Consider the following 24,708-nt stretch of genomic DNA (forward strand, 5'->3'; position numbering starts at 1 on the left):
GTGTGTGTGTGTGTGTGTGTGCGTGCGTGTGTGTGTTGGGGGTGGAAGGGTTCTGCCTCAACGGGACGTTTCTGGTGTGGAGCTGCGCATATTTGCTCCACCTGGCTCCCTCACGGTCATGATAATGGGACAACACCGGCCGACAGCATGAGATGGACCGACGGTAGCCTCAGAAAAGCCCCGACTTCCACAGCTGCTGGCTCAGCTTCAACATGGTAGGACCCACCATAAATATAACACTGTCTCTTCCTGCGGGTCTTCCATATTTCCCAAAGAAGCGCAGGGAACAGAGACGCAATGCGCCGCCTCGCACGGCTGTTTTAGACAGAATGGGTGCGCAGAAAGTGGGACAGAAGGTCCGCCAGCCTGCCACTTCAGCTGCGCTCTATTATGGAATGTTTTCTCCAAATAATGGTGGAATTGCGCTGAAACCCAGATTAGTCAGCCGTGTTATGGCGATCTTTTGGGGCAGACTCAGGACCACTGTGACACACGGGGTCCGGCCTGATGTGGACATTTCACACTGTAATAAAAGTCTCGGTTTCGCCCACTTGCTGTCTTCCTTTGGATTCTGGACAGAGCGGAAGCTGCGGCGGTGAGGCGCTTTAAAATTCTGTTGCTATTAACGCCTGTTGGGGGATTACATAAGCCGAATGTCATAAAACACCGTCAGCTGGGCGGAGATTTAGTGTTTCGCTTCAGACGTTAAATATTCTGAGAAGGGACAAATGAACTGCGAGCTCTCCCGGATGTGACTGGACTTTAGATCAACATCGCTGCCCCGCAGAACCAGAACCAGAGTCAGAGTCTCGGTCAAAGTCGCGACATCAGCGCCAGGATCGCATCGATCCGCCAAAGCGGCGTTTGGACGCTTTAATAAAACGGCTGTTGGGGAGCGACGGACGCGGAAGCAAGTTCAAGTTCACCCCGAGCTTCCTTCCGGTGTGCGGGTGAGCGCGCGGGCGTGCGCGTGCTGTCAACAGAAAATGGCCGCAGAAGGAGCCAGCAGATAGAGACAGACAGACAGGCAGGAAGACAGACAGACAGGCAGCAGGCAGACAGAGATGTTAGTTGATGTGGTAATGAGGGGTCACAGTAACACACACACACACACAATCCTTGTGCGGAGCATCAGCGATGGTGTTCTGGTGGAGTCAGCCGTCTCCTCCCTGATGGTTTAGCCCACTGAACCAGACTGGGACCCTAAAAAGGTCCAGGGAAGCTCTGCAACTACTGAGAGTGTAACACAAGCAGTTTATAATATTAAACTCTTTTGCAGTATTTTAATTTTGAGTCTCTGAATTTGGGGTTTTTCTTAAGATGTTAGTCTTCATCACATCAGCATCATCACATTTAGAATAAATCAACACTTTTTGCTACCCTTGTCCTGTCCAGCAGTGAAGCTGCAGCTTCTGGAGGCCTTTTTGTGCTCCAAAGATGTTGCTTTATCTGTCTGTTAACCTCATCCTGCCTCCTCATCATATTAAAACTCTATTTTATCAGTGAACATTGGGCCTGACTGCTGAGAAACTCACAAACGCAAAACAACAAAAACAGTAACAACATAAAGCCCCAAAACCCAGAAGAAACAACTTCTGGCAAAATAACCAACGACTTCAGAAACTGAGCAAGAAAGAATGGAAAAGAAGGAGGATCAGACGTCGAAGTGGAGCAACATACGTGTTGTATGTGCACATGTTCTGTAAGCATTCAGGCCAATCAACACATGCTGATGGTGTTCACCTGTACAGTAACATGGCCCACAGCTTTGGCCTTTATCATTTGGCACGTTTCGGTCCCTGTGCTGTTCCCCCCTTCAGGGTAACAGCTTGACTGCTTTACTGCCCCCCATCATAGGAAACCACCCCTGGACCCACAGTGCAGGTGTGTAGGTTGTAGTTGTAGTTCAGACGCAGGTCAAGAGTCCATTTAAGACAGTCAGGACGGAGGGACAACTAGAGGAACAACCCAGTTCTTCTGCCAGAAAGTCAAGATGAAGATAAAGATTTAAAGGTCCTTTTATACCATCCCACACATCCAGGTGGCCAGGTGGTACAGGTCCCCAGGTGATAGTGGGCCCCAGATGGTACAGGTTTCCAGGTGGTACTGGACACCAGGTGGTACAGGTCCCCAGGTGGTACTGGACACCAGGTGGTGCAGGTATCCAGGTGGTACTGGACACCAGGTGGTACAGGTCCCCAGGTGGTACAGGTGGCCAGGTGGTACCTGGCCCCAGGTGGTACAGGTGACAAGGTGGTACAGGTCCCCTGGTGGTACAGTTGGCCAGGTGGTACCGGGCACCATGTGGTACAGGTCCCCTGGTGGTACAGTTGGCCAGGTGGTACCGGGCACCATGTGGTACAGGTACCTGGGTGGTACAGGTAACTATGAGGGGTGTAGAGTTAAAATGTCTTATGTATATTGACTTGTCCACCATTGAATCACTGGGGTCTGTGGCTGGTTGGGGCCCAAACTGAGCACAGAGTCTTTAGAAAGGCCGGAGGCCAATAAGGGCAACAACAATAGTTATTGGTTAGTTGGTAGTTGGTTTTTGAGCAGCTCTTTGCAATGACTTTGAGGATTAAAAACCTCAAGAAAACTACAAAAGTCTGACTATTTTACACAGCTACACAAATGTACATTCTTACGTGGCCAAAACTTGGTGGACTTTCCCCCATTAATATGTAGAGTCTCCTCATACTGAAAGCGGTCCTGCCTGTTTACCTGGTGATCACCTGTTTGCTGTCTCAGGTTTGTAGTTAGACTCCATGTTTCTCTGTGTCCTTCAGGATGAATTCCATCCTTTTATCGAGGCGCTGCTGCCGCAGGTTCGTGCCTTCGCTTACACGTGGTTCAACCTTCAGGCCAGGAAAAGAAAATATTTCAAAAAACATGAGAAAAGAATGTCGATAGAGGAAGAGAGAGGGGTGAAAGATGAACTGCTGGGAGAAAAGGCGGAGGTGAGTGTCGCAGCTGTTCACTTATCCACACATCAGCATTTAAGCTTCACACACCAAATCACAGCTCGCTCAAGTGCTGACAAAATCTCGTAAAAACATGAAAACTGTATGAGTGTTTGCATCCCATAATAATTTGCTATGACTTATTCAATATTTCATAATAGGGATTGAATTCTGTAACCTTGTGCCTGTGATGTGTGTCTTAACATTGATTAAATCACTTTGTTCTCTTTGGGTTCTAATCTGTAGTTGAAACAGTATTGTGAGCATTTGGGATCGCGCTTGTAGTCATGCATGGTTTTGTGTTGCTAGGTAAAACAAAAGTGGGCAAGTCGCCTTTTAGCCAAGCTAAGGAAGGACATTAGACCTGAGTGCCGAGAGGATTTTGTACTCTCAGTAACAGGCAAGAAAGCTGCCTGCTGTGTTCTTTCAAACCCTGACCAGAAAGGCAAAATGAGACGCATCGACTGTCTCCGACAAGCTGACAAGGTAAGTGAAACTAGCAGACATTGAGTTCCAGCATTCCTGCAAAAAATAAATACAATAAATACGGTATATATACATTTACAACTCAGGTAAATTCCATTATAAGATGCAGTGAATAGCATGGAATCAATCCTATAGCGTAGCATAGCCTAGCTCAGTCAGGCAGAGCATGCGGGCACTGACTCGAGCATGTGATTAAAGGTATGGCGGCTGGACCTGGTGATGGTCATCCTGTTTAAAGGGATCCCACTGGAAAGCACCGACGGAGAGCGCCTGGTCAAGGGAGAACAGTGCTCTAATCCAGTCCTCTGTGTCCAACCCAGACACATTTCAGTGGCTGTCAAGGAGCTTGACCTCTACCTGGCCTACTACGTTCAAGAAAGAGGTGTGTATCACACATACCATAATACTACTGGCTACCATCATTGCTCTCATGTCTCAGTTCTCTTCACACATCTGGAACACATTTCTCTGTATTGTTTCTGTGCAACACAGATGTTTCATTTATGCTACTTATGCTAACGCCTTTCGTGCTACTATTGCGATAACATAGTAGCCTCCAGTATCCTCCAGGTATCTTCAGCTGACAAGTACGCCACATTTATTGCCTGAACTCTTCTTCTGTTTAATATTGTTGTTCAGGAAAATGGTGGAAAAAAACACTTTTAATAAGTTTCATTTAAGGACTTTTTCATTATAATTGATGTTATGTATCTACCACATGTTATAAACTAAACTAAACAATATTCAGTTGTCTGAGGTTTATAACTTAAAATAATCCCTCCCTCTCTCTCTCTGTCTGTCCACTCCCCCAGAGGTAGAACAGACCAGTAGTCCCAGTCACACAGGAGTTGTCCAGGACCATGAAAGCAGCCAGACCTTGGGTAAGGTAACCTTTGCTAACAGAAGTGCCTTATGTACCAGACTGCAGTAAACAACTGTGGTGCTAGCATGAGCCCAGCTGCATAAAAGGGTGGCTGCTCAGAGAATGTTGAGAGGGGAGGCTGAACCAGCCTTTTTGCCCTCTGTGGGTGATGCCGAGGGCTCCAGCTTCAGCCACCAGTCCCATAGATTTATGTCTCATAGTTCCTTCCCTGATGTGTTCAGTTTCATTAGAAAGCTTAGACATGATGATTGACAGCTGGGCTCTGCTCTTGAATAGCTGTGTGGTTTTAAACACACGTGTTCAGAACTGGATGGAAACTCAGAGATTTTATTATAAAGACAGTAGTTAATCAGAAGCGTTTCTCAACACAACGCCATTTTCACAGCTGATGCTGGCTCCCAAAGATGAAAGAGCAGCAGTGTAAGCAGATAGCGTTAGCAGGCCGGCAGCCAGCAGGGCTCAGATTGCTGCAGACAGGCTTCTATAAGGACACACCTGAGACAAGCAAATGGCTTGATGACCACGGTCTTTACTTGTAGCCGTTGTAGAATGAATCCATCATTCCTTAAGTTGTGGAAGAAAAGCAAAGCATCTGTTTTGGAGCAGACACATAGGGCTGACCTCGTTTTTTTCATACATCCATAAGCAAAATAAGTTTAACAACCACTGCTTTGTGCCTCTCAGGAGGCTCCAAGATGATCAGCCTGGTGTGATTAGAGGTGAAGGATAGTTGGTTGACAGGAGAGTGATAAAAGTTCTGATCCAATACAAACTAAAATTGGAAAAGCAACAAGTGGAAATGATGTACTTTGGTGACCCAATCACAGCTCCACCAGTCTTCCTATGGTCTCCAGTTCCTCTCTGCATCACTACAGTTTTTGGGAGGTGCACGCCACATCTGTGCGGCAGCCGTAGCTCATGTAGCACCGACCCAACCCCCTTTAGGCTGGGTAGGCATAAACAGGCCTTTTGCTGTCGGAACTAAGAGCTGCAGCACATAAGAGCTCCAGTGCACAGCCAGATGATGGCGCTGTGGTGGGAACCAGCTTGCTGTTTGCCAAATCATTACACTTAACTGTGCTTCAAAGGCTGACTGGATGGTGAAGATGTCCCTGAAGGTAGCACAGAATAAAGACAGACGAAGATGGCAAAAAGCACATTTTATATTTGTGGCATGTTACTTTTTTATGGATCCAGGATCTGGATAAAAACTTCTTCCATTAGACCAAATGGAAGATGTCACATTGGAGGAATCCAGTGTGGTTGAATTAGAAGCTGCATGCAAACATAGTGGAAACCACAATCCAGACTACCCTGACTCGGCATCGTTGCGCCTATCAACTATCTCTGAAGCTTCATTTTTGTACAGTGGATTAAATTGTGGACAGAATTAGATTTAAATGATCAAATTATGAATTTGTCTTGCGGGTTGCTGAAAGGTGCTGAAGGATCCAGAATGTGTGTTAGCCTAGACTCAGTATGCTCAGTCTGCGTGGAAAATGCTCGAGTAAATGTTTTCATTTGGGGATTTGCGTGTGTTTGTGTGTGCATGTGTGTGTGTGCCTGAGTGCATGTGCTTGAGTGTGTTTTTACAATTTTTATGGGTCCCAAGAAAGGTACAGATAAGACTCCGTGGAAGACAGCAAATATGAGAGGAATAACGTCAGAGATGAGGGTTATTATGCACAAAGCTGGGAGGCCACTGGTCGACCTCACCCACTATTATGGGAAACTTGCACCACGTTGGCCATTAAGGAGACCATTAACAAATCTGATATAGCTCAGGGCGCTACCATGTTTTTAGTTTTATTGATTCCTTTATGTTCCACTTTATTTTCCAGAACAGCTCTAGTTCAGCAACCAAGGTTTCACTGTACAACTAATTAGGTCAAGCAAAGCTTTACCAAACTGTTGAGTTTATTGCTGTTAAACTACAGTGCTGATGCGTAACTGCTGCTGTTTGTTCACACAGATGGTCCAGAATTTCAGGAGAGCTTTGTGACATCTGGAGTTTTCAGTGTTACTGAGCTTGTTCATGTCTCAAAAAGTAAGTCCACGTGCTTGATATTATTGGTAAGAGTCTCAAGTTCCATTAATTTAAGTACAAAGAATTTATAAAGAGGTGGAGTGTGGGAGACATTGGCAAATTGAATCTTACATACTCAACTCAAAGCTAAAAGGCTAGCTTGGGCTGTCGTCTTCCTGTGGTTGGAATAATAATTATCTTTATGCAAACATGGTTAGTCTTAGTTGTATTCATGATGTTTTTAGTTCATTCTGTTATATAGTTTATTTCTGGGAGCCTCATTCACACCAGACACAGGATGCATTGATCACACCGGAGAGCAGCACTTTTCTCTCACTGAGCCTCTATTATATGCTTATACTGGATTTCACCTGTTGATCGGACCATATTTGAAATATGGAAAATGCTTTAAATCAAGTTCAAAAATCAAAACACTGAACAAGGAGGTTATAATCCTACTCAAAAGGTAACGTGTCCAAAATGCTTTTCCTTTCTGCCTCTTCTCTTTAATCCTAGTACATCAAAGCATTCGCTGCCATTTTTTTCCTTGTTTCTCCACTTTGAAAGTTATTTTTTTACATTTTGTTTGGCTTCTCCTTGTTTTCCCCAATATTTTGATGCATTGCCCTTTGATGCATTTGTTAATAATGTAGTTCCTAGTGTCTCAGGCGAACTCTTAAACTCTGCCGGCCTCGTTGGTCTGCATTGTTTTTGTACTACACAAAAATAAATTTATTTCTCTGCCCCTTTTTTAAACCTTGATCATGAGAATCAAACACATCTATACATCCTAGATCATCCTGGAAGCCAGTAGAGAAATTATAGAATACGGGTTGAGGGGATCTCTTTTTAGATAGATAGTGTGCAGCAGTATTTTGAGATGTTACCTTGAAAATGATAAGTTAAAATGATTAGCATTCTGCACCAACAATCAATGTCCCAAACAACAGCTGTGGTCCGGCATAATAAAGGTGCAACTGGAGTTGATTCGTGTGCCCGGCTGGGAATTGTAGCTGGATTGGAGGCAATTTGTGTCTTGCTACAAAGTAATTGTCCATCTAGAGCAATGGCAGAAAAAAGGGTCTCCACGGATAGGCTAAAGGTTAAGCTTGGATAAAAAAAATGCTGAAAATTAGTCATTATTCCCAAATCCTTAAGCACATAAGTTGCTTGGTAGTGGACCAGGAACTCATAACAGGAAAGGTCACCCATCAGTCACCCAGTCCAGAACTGAATACCCAAAAGGTGGTGGTTAGTGACAGTTTGCAGGGTGGATCCATTCACCATTCACAGATGGACTTCTTTTGCTGTTCATGTGGAGCATTTCTCCAAGAGGAGATCAGGCTGCTTGCAGAAATGTTAGTATTCATGAGTGAAGCTGCAGTTTTTTGTTTGTGGAAATCGTTAGGTTGGATTCAAAACAGAGGCGCTTCTGTGACTTTGGACAAAGAATTGAGCAGTGTACGGGGAGTGTTGTAGGGGAACACTGCATGGTTGATGAGATGAGTGATCCTCTCATCAAGGGAGGATGGCCCTGAGCAATTCCATGTAGTGAGTTAACCTGCGAAGGAAACTTATTCTGGCTTCTCGTATTTAGGATCTTTTCCTTTTGGTAATTACCCAAGGATCATGACCAATAGGTGAGCGTTGGAACATAGGGTAAACAGAGGGCCTTGCCTTTTGGCTCAGCTCTTTCTTCACCACAGGCCAACTCAGCATTTGTAATAGTGCAGATACTCCCCTGACATGCCAATTTCCTGATCCATTCTTCCCCTCTCATGAACAAAATCCTGAGCTACTTCAACCCCTCCACTTGGGCTAGTAACTCCTCTCTGACTTGGAACGGGCAATCAAACCTTTTCTGGCCTCAGATATAGAGGTCCTGATCTTCATCCCAGCCACTTCACACTGGGCTGTGAACCATCCCAGCAAGAGCTGATGGTCAGTGATCGAGGCTAAAACATCATCCAGAAAGAGCAGTGCCAAAATCATCAGGCCCCTGAATTTAACTCCACCTGGCTGCTTCTAGAAATATTGACCATATAAATTATGAGGACAATGGTTGACAAAGGGCAACCCTGGGGGAGTCCAACCCTCACCCGAAACGTGTTCGACTTAGTGCCAATGAAGCACGCCAAGCCCACATTCCTACAATACAGAGATCCGATGCTAAGTTTAGTAAGGGTCCATCCACCCCATATTCCCAGAGTGCCCTCCAAAGGCTACTTCTGGGTACTCAGTCATATGCCCTATGACTCATCCAGCATCCGAGCAATGATGAAGAGCTGATCCACTGTTCCACAGCCAGGATAAAAACCACATTACCCCTCCTGCTCAACTAAAAGTCACACTCTTCTTTTCAGTACCTGGGCATAGGCCCTCCCAGGGAGGATGACAAGTGTGATTCCCCCTATAGTTGGAACACAATCTCCGCTTCCATTTCTTAAACTTGGGGACCACCACCTCAGTTTGCCATTTCACAGACACTAACCCTGAGGTCCACGCAATGTTGAAAAGGTGTGTTAACCAAGACATCCCTACAACATCCAGAACCTTAAGGTATCTACTTATTTCATGAACATTGCGTATTTTCCGTCCATGCAGTTTGTCAGTTTTACTGGTTAAATGAAACCATTATGGCCTAACAAAGTGACTGTAGAAAAACAGACTTTTTGCATCTCATCTGGACAAGTCAATTTATTGGAAAAAGCAGTACACTGGAGAGAGAGGTGTTCTATAAATAAAGAATGGTCACAATTGCCAGACTCATCCAAAAACCGCTCTGGACTGGAATAAAAAGCTGGATGGAACCAGATGAGTGAGTGGGAGCAAGTGGCTAAGGCAAGTACCTCAAATCCCTGAGGACCTGGTGAAACTGGTGTTTAGAGAATCATCTGATTTTCAGGAAAGATCTTAAGATCTGGTAGAAGTAACAAGAACCGATCTACACAAGAAACCACGATCCCCAATATTATGCCCCTGACCTTGCCAGTGGAAGCAGTGCTCTTTGTTCCCATTGCTAAACAAGCACTTCAGGAAAGCCATGAGGTAGGGTACTAATTCAATCAAATCATCACCAGTAGATCCTTGTTAAAGTTAAGGAAGAAGGGGAAGATGACGCCTGACATTTCAAACTCCACCATTGCAACTGGAATGGTTACTTATATGTGAGACAACAGATCATGAAGGCACCACTACAACAAAAAAAAATCTATAAATTGCTTGTTAACAACTCACCTCGGTGCATTTGGGTTTGTAGATGTTGTCAAGACAATTTCCTGAAGGTCAAACCAGCATTTCAATGGAGTCGAAAGGGGACCTAAGTGACTTTGAACCTGGCTGGTTGTCGGTGCTAGTCAAGCTGGTCTGAGAAGCAGTATTTTAGAACCAGAAGATCTCCTGACAATTCGTGAAACCTTAAACAAGATGGCTTAGACTCTAAGCCTGTTGCTCTAAGCCTTAGAGCGGCAGAAGACCACACCGCTGGTGGCACTCCTGTCCACTCCAGACCGCCTTCTACTGGCTACTTCCAGCAGGATTATGTACCATTTACAAAGCTCAGATCATCTCAAACTGGTTTCTGGAACATGAGAGTGAGTTCATTATACTCCAGTGGCCTCCACAGTCACCATGGCATGAGGTGGAGCAGGAGATTCACATCATAGATGTGCAGGCAACAGAACTGTAGCAGCTGTGTCATGCTATGGCATTTTATCTTTATCAGCGTCTGTTACAATCAAAATTGTCTCCAGGCCTTTTCCCGAATCCCAGGGCCTAATCCCCAACAATCAACAGTGGCAGGAAAAATTCCCCTTTAACAGGAAGAAACCTTGAGCAGGACCAGGATCATGTAGGGGGACCCTCCTGCTGATGAGGGAGAGATGGGTTGAGAGGGAAAGGAATACATTATGTACAACAAGCTGTCTTTACAATAGATGAGTGGGTCAGTGGGCTTGCGTGTCAGAGGTTAATAGGTCAGTGCACACCTAACACTTCAATATGGACCAAAAACCACTGACAAATGTTTCCAACACCTCGAACACACTTTAAGGCAGTTGTGATGCAAAAGGGGGTCCTATAATTTCCGAGCAAAATGTACCTGATAAATTAGCAGGTAAGGGTGCTTTATGCAATATTTTACTTTTGCATAAAGGCATTTAAGCTACATCGCAAAACGGCAGCAATACAAAGGAATATCAACAAATTTCTTCAAAAAATACTCATAAATATGATACACATTTCACATTTCGTCTCACTAATATCTACTAATATTTATTTTTGCCTTCCTGTTGGTTTGAAATGGGTCACCTATAGGATGTAATTAGAATTTTGCTTAATTTAACAGATTAACATTGATCTGCATCAGAAAGGTTGATCTTATCTGGAATAGTAAAAATGACCATGTTAACCTTCAATTTTCTCCCTTCGTGTAGCTCGGGTAATCACAGTTGTAGGTCCTGGTTTCTCAATGGGGGAGCTGCATGGTCATCTGGCTTATGACCTCAACCCATCTGTCAACCAGCCAGTAGGCCTCAGAAGATCCTTGGCCAGCACCTCTTCCAGCGGGTAACACGCACACACTGAAAAATGTAATATTGTATGAGCAGAGGCTTGACAGCTGTACTGCTGTGGCATTGTAGCGCACGCACTAGTCTGTATTGTTCTCTGTACACGTATCTACAGGAGTAAGCGCCATAAATCTGGATCTATGGAGGATGAGGTTGACAGTCCAGGAGAATATTACCACTCCCCTTCTCCTGCCAGCAGTTCCAGAAACTGGACTGAAGACGTGGAAGGAGGTAACAGAATGTGGATAAAACTGAAAGTGTTCAGTATCTGTACCCGGACCAGAGGTTGATTTTACCAGTATGGATTGTTTAAATTTGCACTGTACAAAATTAAAATTTGAGTAGAAGGAGCTGTTTCTAAAGGTAAAGCTATATGTCATCATTAACAGTTTAGTACCACTGCAACTGAATTTGCTGAAGTACATTTTCAGCTACAGGAGTTTAGTAACGGTACTAGTTCAGTCTGTTGGGAACTGAGCTGAGAAGCAGAGGGTTGTTGGTTCAAGCCCCAGGGCAGACAAACCATGTAAGGTGTTCTGGTAATAGGGGGAGGTGCCACAACACCTTCAGAGCACTGGTACCCTTGAGCAAGATACCAAACCCACATATGCTCATATAAGGTGCTGCAATGAACTGGGGACTCATCCAGGGAAGACCTGCCTTCACCCATTGTGGACTGTCCCCGTGACCCCGAGAGGGATAAAGGGGTTAAGTAGATGAGACAATTTTAGTAACTTTAGGTATTTCAACAACACTGGATGCACAATATGGCTTCTGAAGGTGGAAGCCATGTTGTGTCTTAAAAGGAGACTTGCAGCAGGACTTAGGAGTCAGACTGCAGATATGGAGGACACAGACAAGAGGCACCACAGTTCTTACTGAATTGGGAATTTGACTATAACAAATATAACCACAGCTTGGAACAACGATTATACAAGACAAGAAGAAATGAGGTCAGTAGGCCTACTCAGTTGTGGTCCCAGATCAGGCTTGGGACTAACTAAAACTGGATTTAGAGCTAGTTCCTCTGAGCCCAGCATATTTTAAATGTGGCTTTATGTGCTTTGTTTTAGGTCTGTCTCCTCCTGTGAAGAAGACAGAAGTGGACAGTCCTCCCCAGAAGGATTCACCAAGACTTGGTTCCTTCACACAGCCTCACCGACCTGTCATAGCTGTACATAGTGGTCAGTAACACACACGCACCTACGCACAAACATACACACACACTTTTTGCATGCAACAAATATTCATTTACTGTCTTGTGTTGTCTCCCTCTCGGCCTGCTCTTTCCCTCTGTCTAGGTCTGTCTCGGAGCCCCCACCCCTCTCCATCTCTTTATTTTCCATCAGCACCATACTTCCCCCATGGAGCAATCCGCTATCCTCCTCATCTGGCCCAGGACCCTCTAAAAGATCTGGTTTCATTAGCCTCTGACCCTGTCGATAAACCCCCCAGCTCGGTGAGCACAACTAATTCCAAAGCCATGCTCTAAAATGAAATGACTTTTAGCAAGCAGGTTGTTTGTGTAGTAATACCTGGGTTGAAAGGCAGGCAATAATAACAATAATAGTAATAACAGGTAGGATAAATGCTACCCAAAATTACTCTTAACAAAACAGCACGAGCGATTCATGTCAATGTTCAGCATTGATTAAGAAGACATCAAACCCTTAGAAGCACATTAATAGTCATTAAGATAATACCACTTTTAACAGTTCTCCATGTAGAAAACATTGTAAATGTCTTTACCTTCCTATAATAAATTCTAGGATTGTAACAATTCTTTTTGAGGCAGTTAAATCGCAATACAAATATTTGAGGATTAAAATCGGTCAGATAAAAATGAATGGTGCTGCTCTTGTTAGAGGTGTGACGTTGTCTTTGGACGTCCTTCGTTAGCTCTAACGGTAGAGACACGGATTGGGAGAGAGAAGACGCGCCATCCTCCTGTTTTAAATCAGGTGTGTGGAAACATTTTAGCTTCTCTACGTTAGAAAATGAAAAGGTTAGGCGATAATAGACAAAACAAAGCCGGTGTGCTAACATTGCTACTAACTACAAATATTAACCGCTAAAAGAGTACAACCAGTATATTATTATGTTTAGGGATTTGTTCCAAAAATCCATTTAGTCTTTTTGTTTTCTTATTTACTTTGGATTATTTAATTTGATTAAGAAAAGATGAGAGTAGATATACAGCATTTTGCATGTTTTGCTTGATAAATAATTAAATCTTATTTTGTAAATCCTATTGGATGGTGAGTTAGGCGTATCGTTACATCCCTAGTAATGTTTCATGCCTACTGATGTCAAACACAGCCGTTCTAGTTGCAGCAATGCCATTTGGTCTAAAACAGGACAACACAACAGTATCCCACTTCCTAACTTGACTGTAAGGCCCTCCGTCCTTCAGTCCCATCTCTTTGTTCTGTTACGAGCTTTGTTATGAGCCCAGGCACATCTGTGTTTACAGTAGTTGGAAAGACACCAACATCCAGCCGACTGAAAGAAAAGCCGAGAGCAATCTTCAGAGCAGTTGTCCTCCTTCCACTTTGTTTGCTCTGTCATTAATCGCGATGACATGTAAATCTATCCAAATGACCCTTCTTCCCCACCCTGAGGACCCAGACACCTTTACTAAGATCTATTCAGGTCTTGTGATTGCCCTTTAAAAGACAATAAACCATGGACGATTCATTGGGTCAAACATTTAAACTCCTCACCTTCAGTTGTCCACCACCTGTAAACACACAACAACCATTGCTGCTGTTGCTGTGGGACATTGCATATGGACGTCTCCATAGCAACAGTGGCATTAAAGCCTCATCTTTCCCACTTATCTTCCATCTCTTTCTCCCTGCTACCTCTTCTTTATTTATCTCTTTTTTTGGTCATCCAGCTTCACCCTATCCTTTCTTCCCTAAGAAAAAGCCTCTCACTGGTTACTGGTTTGCCACTTTCCCTCTTTTCCAGCAACCTTACTCTGTTGCTAGGGCCGCTGGGATGGCAGCAGGTTTCAAAAAGTCAATCTGCCTTTATTCACCCCAGAGTATTCCTTGTTTGCTCACTTATGTCAACAGGCTTCAGTGATCAAAGTGTAAAAGTCTCCGTGTTGCTGTACCCTCCCAGTAAACCATATTTGAATCCAGGATTGATTGATAAGCACAGAGAACTGTTATGTGACTGCTATGTGTCTACATACATAGACCTAATTGTTGGTACCCTTCTGTTAAAGAAAGAAAAACATACAATGGTCACTCGAGCAACTTGAAACTGATAAAAGGAACAATAAATAAAAAAGGGCTGAATGTTAACCCATGGAGTGGCTCCATCTGTCTCACATGTCTAGAGGTGCCAACTACCTGTTCCAGCTCCTTCAGATGTTTAATAGGATTGATCTTCATATAGAACCAAATATTTAGAATAAAATGAAAAAATGCATTTGAAAAATTATCTTCTGCTACTGTTTGCAACAAATCGATTCACTTCACTTAGTTGGGACACTGAATTTATTCTGATTAATTGCTTGTTATATATGCATATATTAACTGGAAGACTTTATTTCATGTCCAATTAAAATGGGAAGTTATATCATCAGAATAATTATAATAATAAACATAACAAGTGCCAGGGTTTTTGCTCTTAGCCCTTCATGGGGGTCTTTATATGTGTGTTTTGGGTCTCTATCCTGGTGGTAGAACCATGGCTTGTGACTAGAGACCAGTCGTTGTGATGCTGAGCAGCACATTTCACTCCAGAAAAGATTGATTGTCTTGAGATGACGTATCCTGCTCACATTCAGTCAGATGGGGCAAAGCAACCCTAGAGCATAACCAAGCCCTTGTCTGTGTTTTAGAGTAGGTCCAGTCTTCTCTTCTCTGTAGGCTTCATTTTTGCATCTCTGAACATAGAGCTCATTTGACTTTCCAAAAAACTCCAGTTTTGTCTCAGCTCTCCAGAGGACAGCCGCCTTATCCCAGCTTTCCTTTAACATGGATTTCTATAATTTTCCTTCTAATTTCCTCTCTCTCCTGAATTGGCTGGTTCATGTTCCTCGATAAACAGACAGAACAGCAAAGCCTCATCACCTCTTAGATAGATAGACTGACTGAAGTTTGAAGATACTAGTGTTTTTTACATACAATAAAAGACAAAAAAATAGGGAGAAATGACAACAGCACATGCATACAAGAAAGTAAAATAAATCTATTAATAAAGGTTTTCAGAAGGTCTCTCATATATAAATAAAAACACAACAATCAAAATAGATGCAAAAACTTTCAAAATGTCAGGAGCTTGCAAGTCAAGGTCTTCTACATGCAGAAGGATCAGCTGCCATATTTCATCAAATGTAGACACACAACCTCTCTTTAGGTGCTGGATCTTTTCAAGTGTTGAAAACATGAATACATCTCTGATCCACAATAAATGTGGTAGTAGATGTTGTGATTTCCAGTTTCATAGTGTTGGGGTTAGTGCTGGGGTTAGAGTTGGGGTTAGGGTTAGGTTTAGTGTTGGGGTTAGGGTTGGGTTAGTGTTGGGGTTAGTGCTGGGGTTAGAGTTGGGGTTAATGTTGGGTTTAGTGTTGGGGTTAGTGTTGGGTTTAGTGTTGGGGTTAGTGCTGGGGTTAGAGTTGGGTTTAGTGTTGGGGTTAGTGTTGGGTTTAGTGTTGGGGTTAGTGCTGGGGTTAGTGTTGGGTTTAGTGTTGGGGTTAGTGCTGGGGTTAGAGTTGGGTTTAGTGTTGGGGTTAGTGCTGGTGTTAGTGTTGGGGTTAGGGTTGGGTTTAGTGTTGGGGTTAGGATTGGGGATAGTGCTGGGGTTAGTACTGGGGTTAGAGTTGGGGTTAATGCTGGGGTTAGTGTTGGGGTTAGGGTTGGGGTTAGTGCTGGGGTTAGGGTTGGGATCTACAAGAAAGGAGGAATTACATTTTAGTGATTTATTTATTTATTCTGTTAGTGCCAGCGGGCCATAAATAATACATTGTAAGACTGAAGTTGCGGGCCGTATGAAATCTTACCGCGGGCCGTGATTGGCCCCCGGGCCGGACTTTGGACATGCCTGGTCTAACCCATGAGTGAACATGTCTCAAAAGGTTTTTAAAATACAGACCCAGCATGTATGCAAAGATGAGCATGTCCAAGACACTTAAATAAGAATACTACAATGTTGTAACATTTGTCACAACATGGGTTTTGGAGGACATAATATAGTATTATTATAGTACAACATGTAGTATTATTATAGTATAACATAGTAGTATTATAGTATAACATGTATGTGTGGACTAATTAGTTTCAATCTTTCCTAGAGCTCCCATAGCTTATAATCTACTGAGCCACAATTCAGAAGCAAAGCCTTGTCATTATTTCATTTTTTAAGTAAAATTGTATTTACTATTCATTTTTGTGACCATTGTGGGCTTTTCTTTCTTTCATACATTTTGCTGTGTTTGTGCAGTGTTGGGTTACAAGGACATGAACAAGGTGTCAATTTGTGCCTGAGTTAACAGATGTAGTTAACCTGTGTGGCACCAACTCATTACTCATTGTCACAGCTGTAAAACCACTTTTATGATGGGATTGTAAGGTGAGCCAAAGATGGCCCTACTGACACCAATCTGGATCCACAGTCATGCAGTCTTGGGCCACTGGAGCAGAGGATTGGCCAAAAGCCCATCCTCTTCCTCTGCCTTCCTTTTTACAGTTACTCAGTAAAACTAAAAGTTGAAAAACGGATGCCTATCTTTTAACATTTAAATGGGACTTAAACAAAGTCTAAAGAAGACATTGAATTTGCCAAAAAGGGCAAAAAGTCAGTTAAAAATTATGAAAACCATAGAAAGATAAATACATGAAGAAGACAAAAAGCAAAAGTCAGGAAACTCGCTTTGTATGTTTTAAAGACACACAGTAGGCGTTCTGATGTTCTGTGTGGGGCACTTTAATGCCATCCTTATACCTAAGGTCTTATTACATCTGCAGCAGAACAGTACATTTAGTTTAAACAGAAAAACGCATCCACATCCATCAATAATAGGAATAGAGACAGAAAAAACACAGTATAGCAAAGGTATATTATTATTCATATTGACCAGTGGAGAGCAACGTTAGACCATGACTGAACTTCCAGATTCAGTGACAACCTACAGAATGTAGATGCAGAATATAAAGAATGCAGATCGGTCCACTTTAACATAGTTTCTGTAAAGAAAGAAAAGTTGTTAAACTTCACAGTTACAGTACAGCACAATGCACAGCTTCAGTCCAGTGGATCTATCGCCTCCTGCACAGATGATCCAATTTCTTCATCAGTGAAATCCATTAAATGTTGTTCCTGGAACTTCCTGGTCTTCTGTGAAGTTTCAGCCTCTGATACTTAACTGAGGTCACCTCTCAGTCATTCCACTGCTCATCGGGGAGAGCAGCCACACATGTTGAATCTCCTCTTCAGATTCCAGAAACCAACAGGAAACAAACAGGTCACAAGCAGTTAGAACCCACAATGACTGGTGCAACTGAAAGAGCTCTGCTCTTCCTCTTCAGTCAGTACCTGCTCTGGATTTAAAGTTGTATTGTAGAACATTCAGGCTACACTCAGCAGCCACAGTTCTGTGGGACATCATGTCACACAACAGCCTCCACCTATACAGTCAGGTAAAAGCTTATCGTTACCTTTACACCACTTTAGCTCCAGCAGCCGTTGTTCTTGCAAATTTTGCAATGTGAATGGTTTTATTCAGAGCCAAAGAGAAGAGCTTGACTAGTTGCTCCGTTCGTCCTGACTGAACCTTGACCGCCTCGACTGATTGTGGCTGTAACACATCTCCTACCTTTAGATCTCCTTCCTCTGTGGAACTGATCTTTCTTGTCTACCTGCTTCCACCAACGCACAACAGTCTCCACCTTTATAACCACTGAAACATCTAAATCTTCTGTGATTTCAGAAGTATTCTGCTCTTGAGAGTGAGGTGATGTCACAAACCGATGAGCTACATATTTAGATTTTTTTTAAAAGACATCAAATTTTGACAAAAAAGGTACATAAATATAGTTGAGTTGGTTAAACTATTGTGAAAGTCTCCCTGTTTAAATCACTTATTTGGAAAAAAAAGAATGTCTACTTAAGCATATTAATGTACAGAAATTTATGTAGATATTTATGGTTTATACACACACATGTATATTTAAATGGTTTTAGGGGATTTATTGTATTATTTTGAAATAGTTATATTTAAATCTCAAAGGAAAACATTTACAAAAATGCTCCAGAATGAAAGTGTCGTATGTTAAACACCCAATTAAATTATTTTATTTACTGTTGCAGTTAAAAATATAAGGTATACCACAGTATGCACAAACTGTGTAATTCTTTCTAATTCTTGCAGCTAAATGGCAGTAACCATGTTAAAGTGTCCAGTCACTACATCTCATCTCAGTTGTTGGTACCTCCTGGACCCACGCCCTCCCTGGCTCCTCCACCACCATCTCTCCATCGACCAACACTGCCTGCAGAGTCAAAGGCCACCACCACCACCTCCTCTGAACGTGGAACAAACTCTCCCACCTCACCCAGTAAGTCTCCCAGAGCTTATCTCCACTGAGTGCACAGGTCTGCTCACATAGACACAGTATTTGGACCAATATTGTCCGTCCAGAGCCGAGCGTATAAACGCATAACAGAACACCAGACATGTCAAAGTGCTGCTCTCCACAAACACACATGGTATCATGATGGAGGAAATTTGGCTTTTTTGACCACAACAGATTTTTACAAACCAATGTCAATGACGTAATAATATATAGGGTAATGTGTAAGGTCAGTTGAGTATTTAGAGGATGGGATGTTTCCAGGCATCGTACATTTGTGAGCACCTTTTTTCATTCATTAAAGCCACAAAATCTTTGTTTTGACATCTTTCATTAAAGTTGCTCAGCTGCGATGAACTGGAGACTCATCCAGGGCTGACCTGCCTTTACCCATATGTAGCCCATATGTCCAGCATGATGATTAACTCTTTAATAATGGTTTAAGTTGTTGTAAGTAAAATATTTCGCATTTGGTGAAAAAAGACTTAAATCAATCGTTGTCCCTTAAATCGATCATTGTCCCTCAAATCAATCGTTGTCCCTTAAATCGATCATTGTCCCTCAAATCAATCGTTGTCCCTCAAATCGATCGTTCTTCCTTAAATCGATCATTGTCCCTCAAATCAATCGTTGTCCCTCAAATCAATCGTTGTTCCTTAAATCGATCATTGTCCCTCAAATCGATCGTTGTCCCTCAAATCAATCGTTGTCCCTCAAATCGATCGTTCTTCCTTAAATCAATCGTCCCTCAAATCAATCGTTGTTCCTTAAATCGATCATTGTCCCTCAAATCGATCATTGTCCCTCAAATCGATCGTTGTCACTCAAATCAATCGTTGTCCCTTAAATCAATCATTGTCCCTCAAATCGATCGTTGTCACTCAAATCAATCGTTGTCCCTTAAATCGATCGTTGTCCCTTAAATCGATCGTTGTCCCCCAAATCAATCGTTGTCCCTTAAATCGATCGTTGTCCCCCAAATCAATCGTTGTCCCTTAAATCGATAGTTGTCCCTTAAATCGATCGTTGTCCCTCAAATCAATCGTTGTCCCTTAAATCGATCGTTGTTCCTTAAATCGATCGTTGTCCCTCAAATCAATCGTTGTCCCTTAAATCGATCGTTCTTCCTTAAATCGATCGTTGTCCCTCAAATCAATCGTTGTCCCTTAAATCGATCATTGTCCCTCAAATCAATCATTGTTCCTTAAATCAATCGTTGTCCCTTAAATCGATCGTTGTCCCTCAAATCAATCGTTGTCCCTTAAATCGATTGTTGTCCCTCAAAATCGATCGTTGTCCCTTAAATCGATCGCGTCTCCTTATCAACATGAACGTAGTAACACAGGAACAGGGACTCAGCAGTTTGACATGTCTGCTATAAACCATGACACGATGCTGTTTTTGATGATGTACACTGAGACAGATGTTACCATAAACACCCTCAGCATGCTCCACACCTGGCACCCCCCCTTCCAACTGCCCCACCTTCATAGGAGTGACCCCACAGGATGCAGGTGAACTGTACCAAGCCCAGGTGAGTAAACTGTATTTGATTCTACAAATATGATTAACCTTCAGGATAAATCAACAAACTGTTGCTCATCGGGGGCACAGACCAACCACAAACACACAAACACAGGAAGTTTGGTTGAAAAGGGCTTCAGATGACTTCCAGGTCACAAGGTCAGAAGAAAACCATCAATATCTACTGATGGGAAACTTGATTCTCCTTGCTCTGAAATGAAAAAGGTTCAGAACCCAAATGTCCTGGTTTGGTCACCATGGCCGCATACGTAACAACTGACAGGAAGTGGTTTTGTTAGTCGCTGCTCCAACAGGAAGGTCACATGTCACACCTTTATGGTCACATGTTAGCAGCAAGTTGGGCTTGTTCATCCACCATATCAGAGGCTCCAGAGAGCTGGAAAACTTGGAGGCCAAGTTGTGCTGTTGTGCTCTTCAAATGGTTCCAGAAGCACTTTTTCTTGTCGGCCACAGCCAGTATTAGGCTGGGGTTGGTGGTCCATGTGAAGAAACATCACACCCACACCACCAGTTTGCCCTCCACCCACAGTGCAACCGGGTGCTGTCTGTCACCCAGGTAATCAGCACATTTCAACAACAATCAAATGCTAGCAAATCTAAGAGGGAAGATATGGTACATTTGTTCCATAAGTTATAAAATCTGAAGAATGGGAGTAATACAGGAAATACAGAGGGTGTACACGTGATCCAAGTCAGCTTTGTTCATGTATCACCTGTCACAACAAACGTATCAGCACACAATTGTGTCAGCTCGCGCTTTATGACCAAATCATTTATTTATGTCTTGTGTCTGTTCTAGTCTTGGTATCTGGGCAACTGAGTAAACTTCAGAGGAGAGGTGATTACACTCGATTGTCATGGCAACACACTGGAGCAAAGCACCATCAAGAAATCATCACAGTGAACTGACGTCTGTCTGTCTGTCTGTCTGTCTGTCTGTCTGTCTGTCTGTCTGTCTGTCTGTCCCTTCCTCTGTATCTCTCTCTCTCTATATATATATATGTCTCTCCCCCAGTCTTTCTCATTCTTGAGATCTGGAGTTCTGGTGGGTCCAGATGACCTGAACCAAGTATCTACATCGTGGATCCTGAAAGCCAGAGACTTGTGTTTCTTCCCAGGAGGAGGTTCCCCTGGATGGACGTCAACCTTTGCACTTTGATTCTGGGTCTTCTTGTTAGACCCCCTCCCCCTTGTCCCCGACCATCACAACGCTCGACTCCGCTGCAGGTGCTGCTTCTGATATATGCAAAGATGCCTCCTTTTCTGAACTGACTTCAAAAAATCTTGTTATTATGACAATTTCTTTGCACTTTTACTATGAATGATTTTGTCTGAAAAGGAAGTGGAATTTACACTGCATAGGGTCTCTCTCCTTGGCATAGAAGTTTTTTTTTTTAATTGACAATCATCAGGCTGACTCTATTAAACACAAACACACACACACACACAGATCTTGTAGCTATTAAATCTTGTATTTGAGTAGTCAAGTTGTGTGTGTGTCTGTGTTTGTGTGTTTGTGTGTGTAATCAGCATAGATTTGTACCTTTGTCTTTTGCTGCAAAGATGCAAAGCAATCTTCATTTCATTTGGAATATTTTTAATAATAAGTTGCTCCATTGAGCTCCGTATTTTGAGGGACAGCCCAGCTAAACATCTGAAATCTTCCACTGTATCTCTGATGGCCTGTTGGACATGTGGCATCAATCATTGTGATTGTAATGAGAAACAATCTGATTAGGAAGTGTGATTCATTAAGACGGCACCGATTGACAACTTAAAATGTACGGAACATAAACATTGATTGAAGTAAAACACAGACAGGCCCTGCAGACTAACTAGCACACAGATTGGTTGTATGGTTGGCTGCATGCTGGTTGGCTGTATCCAGTCAGAGCAGTGTTGTGTAGCTCCACCTGTCATGTGCTACACAACTGTGCATGCCTCATTCTGCCCCGTTCTCCCTGGTGGAACTGCATCTTAATGCTGTGGAGATACATCTATGCAATGTCCCAGATCTCACATGGCCGCCGGTCTCCTGTTTCAGGAGAAATATTGCTGAATGTAGAGCCCGTTGCCAAGACCACAGTGGCCCACACGGTCCACATCTGCATGAAAGGAAGGAAGTCTGGATACATCATGGGGCAACAATCTGTATTCATCGTTCATAAAAAGAAATCCAGACAGTGTTTTTTACTGGACCACCACAGATATTTGTGTCAACAAAGAGCAGTGTTGCTTAGAAACCTGAAGCTGAATCCTGACGAGAAACAGGCAGAGGATAGCTGTGGAACAGATCAGCTCATGCCATCGGTTCTTAAGGACTGGTCTCCAAGGAACACGCTGGTCTGTCCTGCTCAGCTCACAGATGGTCATTTAGGTCCAGTAGAGCATGGCTACTTTCCGGATCTGCTGGTGTGGCTGGAGACCAGTGTCCCCGTGTTTCCATGTGTGTGTGTGTGTGTCTGCAACAGTCACATAACAACTACGATATATAGTTTTTTAGACCTTTTAATAAGGCCAAACCGTCTCAAACATTGACTTAAATGTGTCCTTAAGGCCACGTGATCTGTATGCAAAGTGACCACATGGGAGATGTATCTGGTCTGACCGTCGGTGTAGCCTGGTGTTGATAAGAGTCCAACAGGTTTTTACTGAGGCTGCAGACACCATCTGGTTCTTTTGGTAGGGTGAACGTTAAAGTTGGCTTCAAGCTAATGTCTCCTGCATGGTGCTGCTTTGGTCGCTGTGCTGACCTTTAACTGCATGGCTCAACCTGATGATACCTCCTCCTGTCCTGCTTTGTCCCAGCTGCTCCTGCACCTCTCCTCTCGGTCCCTGCAGTCTTTTCTATGTCAGAAGGTAGAGGACATCTCTTCAAATTTAGTAATAGAGCAGTTGTTGAATTTAACCTTTGCACGAGAGCTCATGAAACACATTATGTGCCTTGCATTTGATTAAGAGCAGTAACATCTTCTCAGAAAGTGAGGACACTTTCCACAGTACAGCTTTATAGAGGCTTTAGAATTTTCTAGAAAAAGGCTGCATGATAGCTCATCATTAACCAGTTCACAGTTTTGGGTGAACTAATGTTCAGCTGGTACCAGTTTGCATGTGAATGAAGCATTATTAAACGTTTGACTCTCTGTTGCCATTAAATCAAAGCTTGTGTCGAAGGAAAAGCAGATGTTTCGCTCATACATGCAGCTTTTGCCTCTATTCACAAGCTTTCCTACCAGCGTTCAACCATTATATTAGATGTTGAAGGTCTGGAAACCCTGCAAGATCATCTAATATTCATTCATTCATTCATTTATTCAGTTGCCCAGTTCCTCCTTACAGCACACACACACTCTCTCACACACCCACACACACACTCCAGAGCTTAATCATGTTTTGTTTTTCAATGTTGTGACTCATTAACAAACTGTAGAATTTTGGTGTTTTTTCTATGTCAATTAATTGACTGTAACAGGTTTTGGGTTTTGTTTTGTTAAATCATACTTTACTGATAAAATCCAAATCCATAGCTTTGGTACATTTAAGACAACAGTATACAAACATGGGAATCATACTGAGCATTTAAACTCAGCCAATCATATATATGTTATTTCCATAGACATTTATGGTTTTTGATGTTCTTTTTTTTTCTTTTATGGCTCAAAGTATTTTTTACAATCGCATGGCTGCAACTCAAATGAGGATGGACAGATGATCCTAGAAATGGTTACCTTGAGTGTGCATTACATCAACATGGTGTTATAAAAGCTTTATTAGGAAATAAATGCAGTTGAACCACAACTGGCATCTCAGAGGGTTTAATTGATCTGGTGGCGTTTGTGAAGGACGCAGGACTGGATTCCAGCGTGAGCTTTAATGTGAAAACCTGGTGATCTGTGTAGGACATCAGTGATCTGGAAGTTCCCTAAGGTGTGGCACAGCCTGACCTGTGTCTTCAGCTGCAACCAGCAGCTCTTCACAACTGTCGGTGGTGTTCATACCAAACACCTCTGATGTGTGTTTCATCTTCTGGGCTCTCCTACTAATGCCACAGATGACATAAACATGGATACACACTCTAAACAGGATGCTTTTAATGTTGGACTTTAACTTCATTTTAGCTGTTAGTCACTTTATTTTGTGTGTAAGACAGCAGTATGTGTAACATATAAACAGTCATTAAAATAAAACTTTTCTGAATTGTGTTCAATATTTTCCTTTAACATGTTGTGATGTGACATACGTGCTGGGCGTACGTGGGGCTCGTTGACAGGACGCCACTCAAACATCTTCGTCACCCGGATTTAACTTTCTTTCATCAAAGTTCTGATGTGCTCCAGAAAAACGTATATTTCAGTTGTTGTGGCAACGATGACACAGGTGGACAACAACCTGCTGATCATCCTATATTTAAGAAAAAGGCTGCTTCATAACAACAGTCTGCATGAGTCATATTAAAGAGCATCCATATTCAAGATGCAGACCATTTCCTTTCTATCCCCCTCCTCCTCCTCCACATGGCCCAGCCTGCACGGCTCTGTAGGCTTTGGACGTTGCACATGAAAGGAGGTGGAAATGTGCACCGTCCTCCTTTATGTACCCCATCATTTGGGCCAGTATTAATGTACAGTTCTGCATATGCTCTCCTTTATGG

General features: G+C 42.9%; 1 protein-coding gene across 2 annotated transcripts; it reads left to right on the forward strand.

Moving 5' to 3' along the window:
* Positions 1-24,254, forward strand: nfic (nuclear factor I/C). 2 transcript variants are annotated; one of them, XM_011614414.2, is made up of 14 exons: positions 1-215; positions 2,790-2,960; positions 3,273-3,449; positions 3,648-3,831; positions 4,262-4,330; positions 6,305-6,379; positions 10,792-10,924; positions 11,042-11,157; positions 12,000-12,110; positions 12,228-12,385; positions 18,311-18,497; positions 19,958-20,046; positions 20,857-20,895; positions 21,073-24,254. In XM_011614414.2, the coding sequence occupies exons 1-13, from the start codon at positions 213-215 to the stop codon at positions 20,875-20,877; spliced, it is 1,494 nt and encodes a 497-aa protein (XP_011612716.1). In that variant the 5' UTR covers positions 1-212; the 3' UTR covers positions 20,878-20,895; positions 21,073-24,254. The 2 variants fall into 2 exon arrangements, with proteins under 2 accessions (XP_011612716.1, XP_003973843.1); XM_003973794.3 differs by lacking the exon at positions 1-215 and having other exon boundaries at positions 2,769-2,960.
* Positions 24,255-24,708: the final 454 nt, after the last annotated feature.

Source organism: Takifugu rubripes, chromosome 20 (genome assembly GCF_901000725.2).
Source record: "Takifugu rubripes chromosome 20, fTakRub1.2, whole genome shotgun sequence".
NCBI lineage: Eukaryota > Metazoa > Chordata > Actinopteri > Tetraodontiformes > Tetraodontidae > Takifugu > Takifugu rubripes.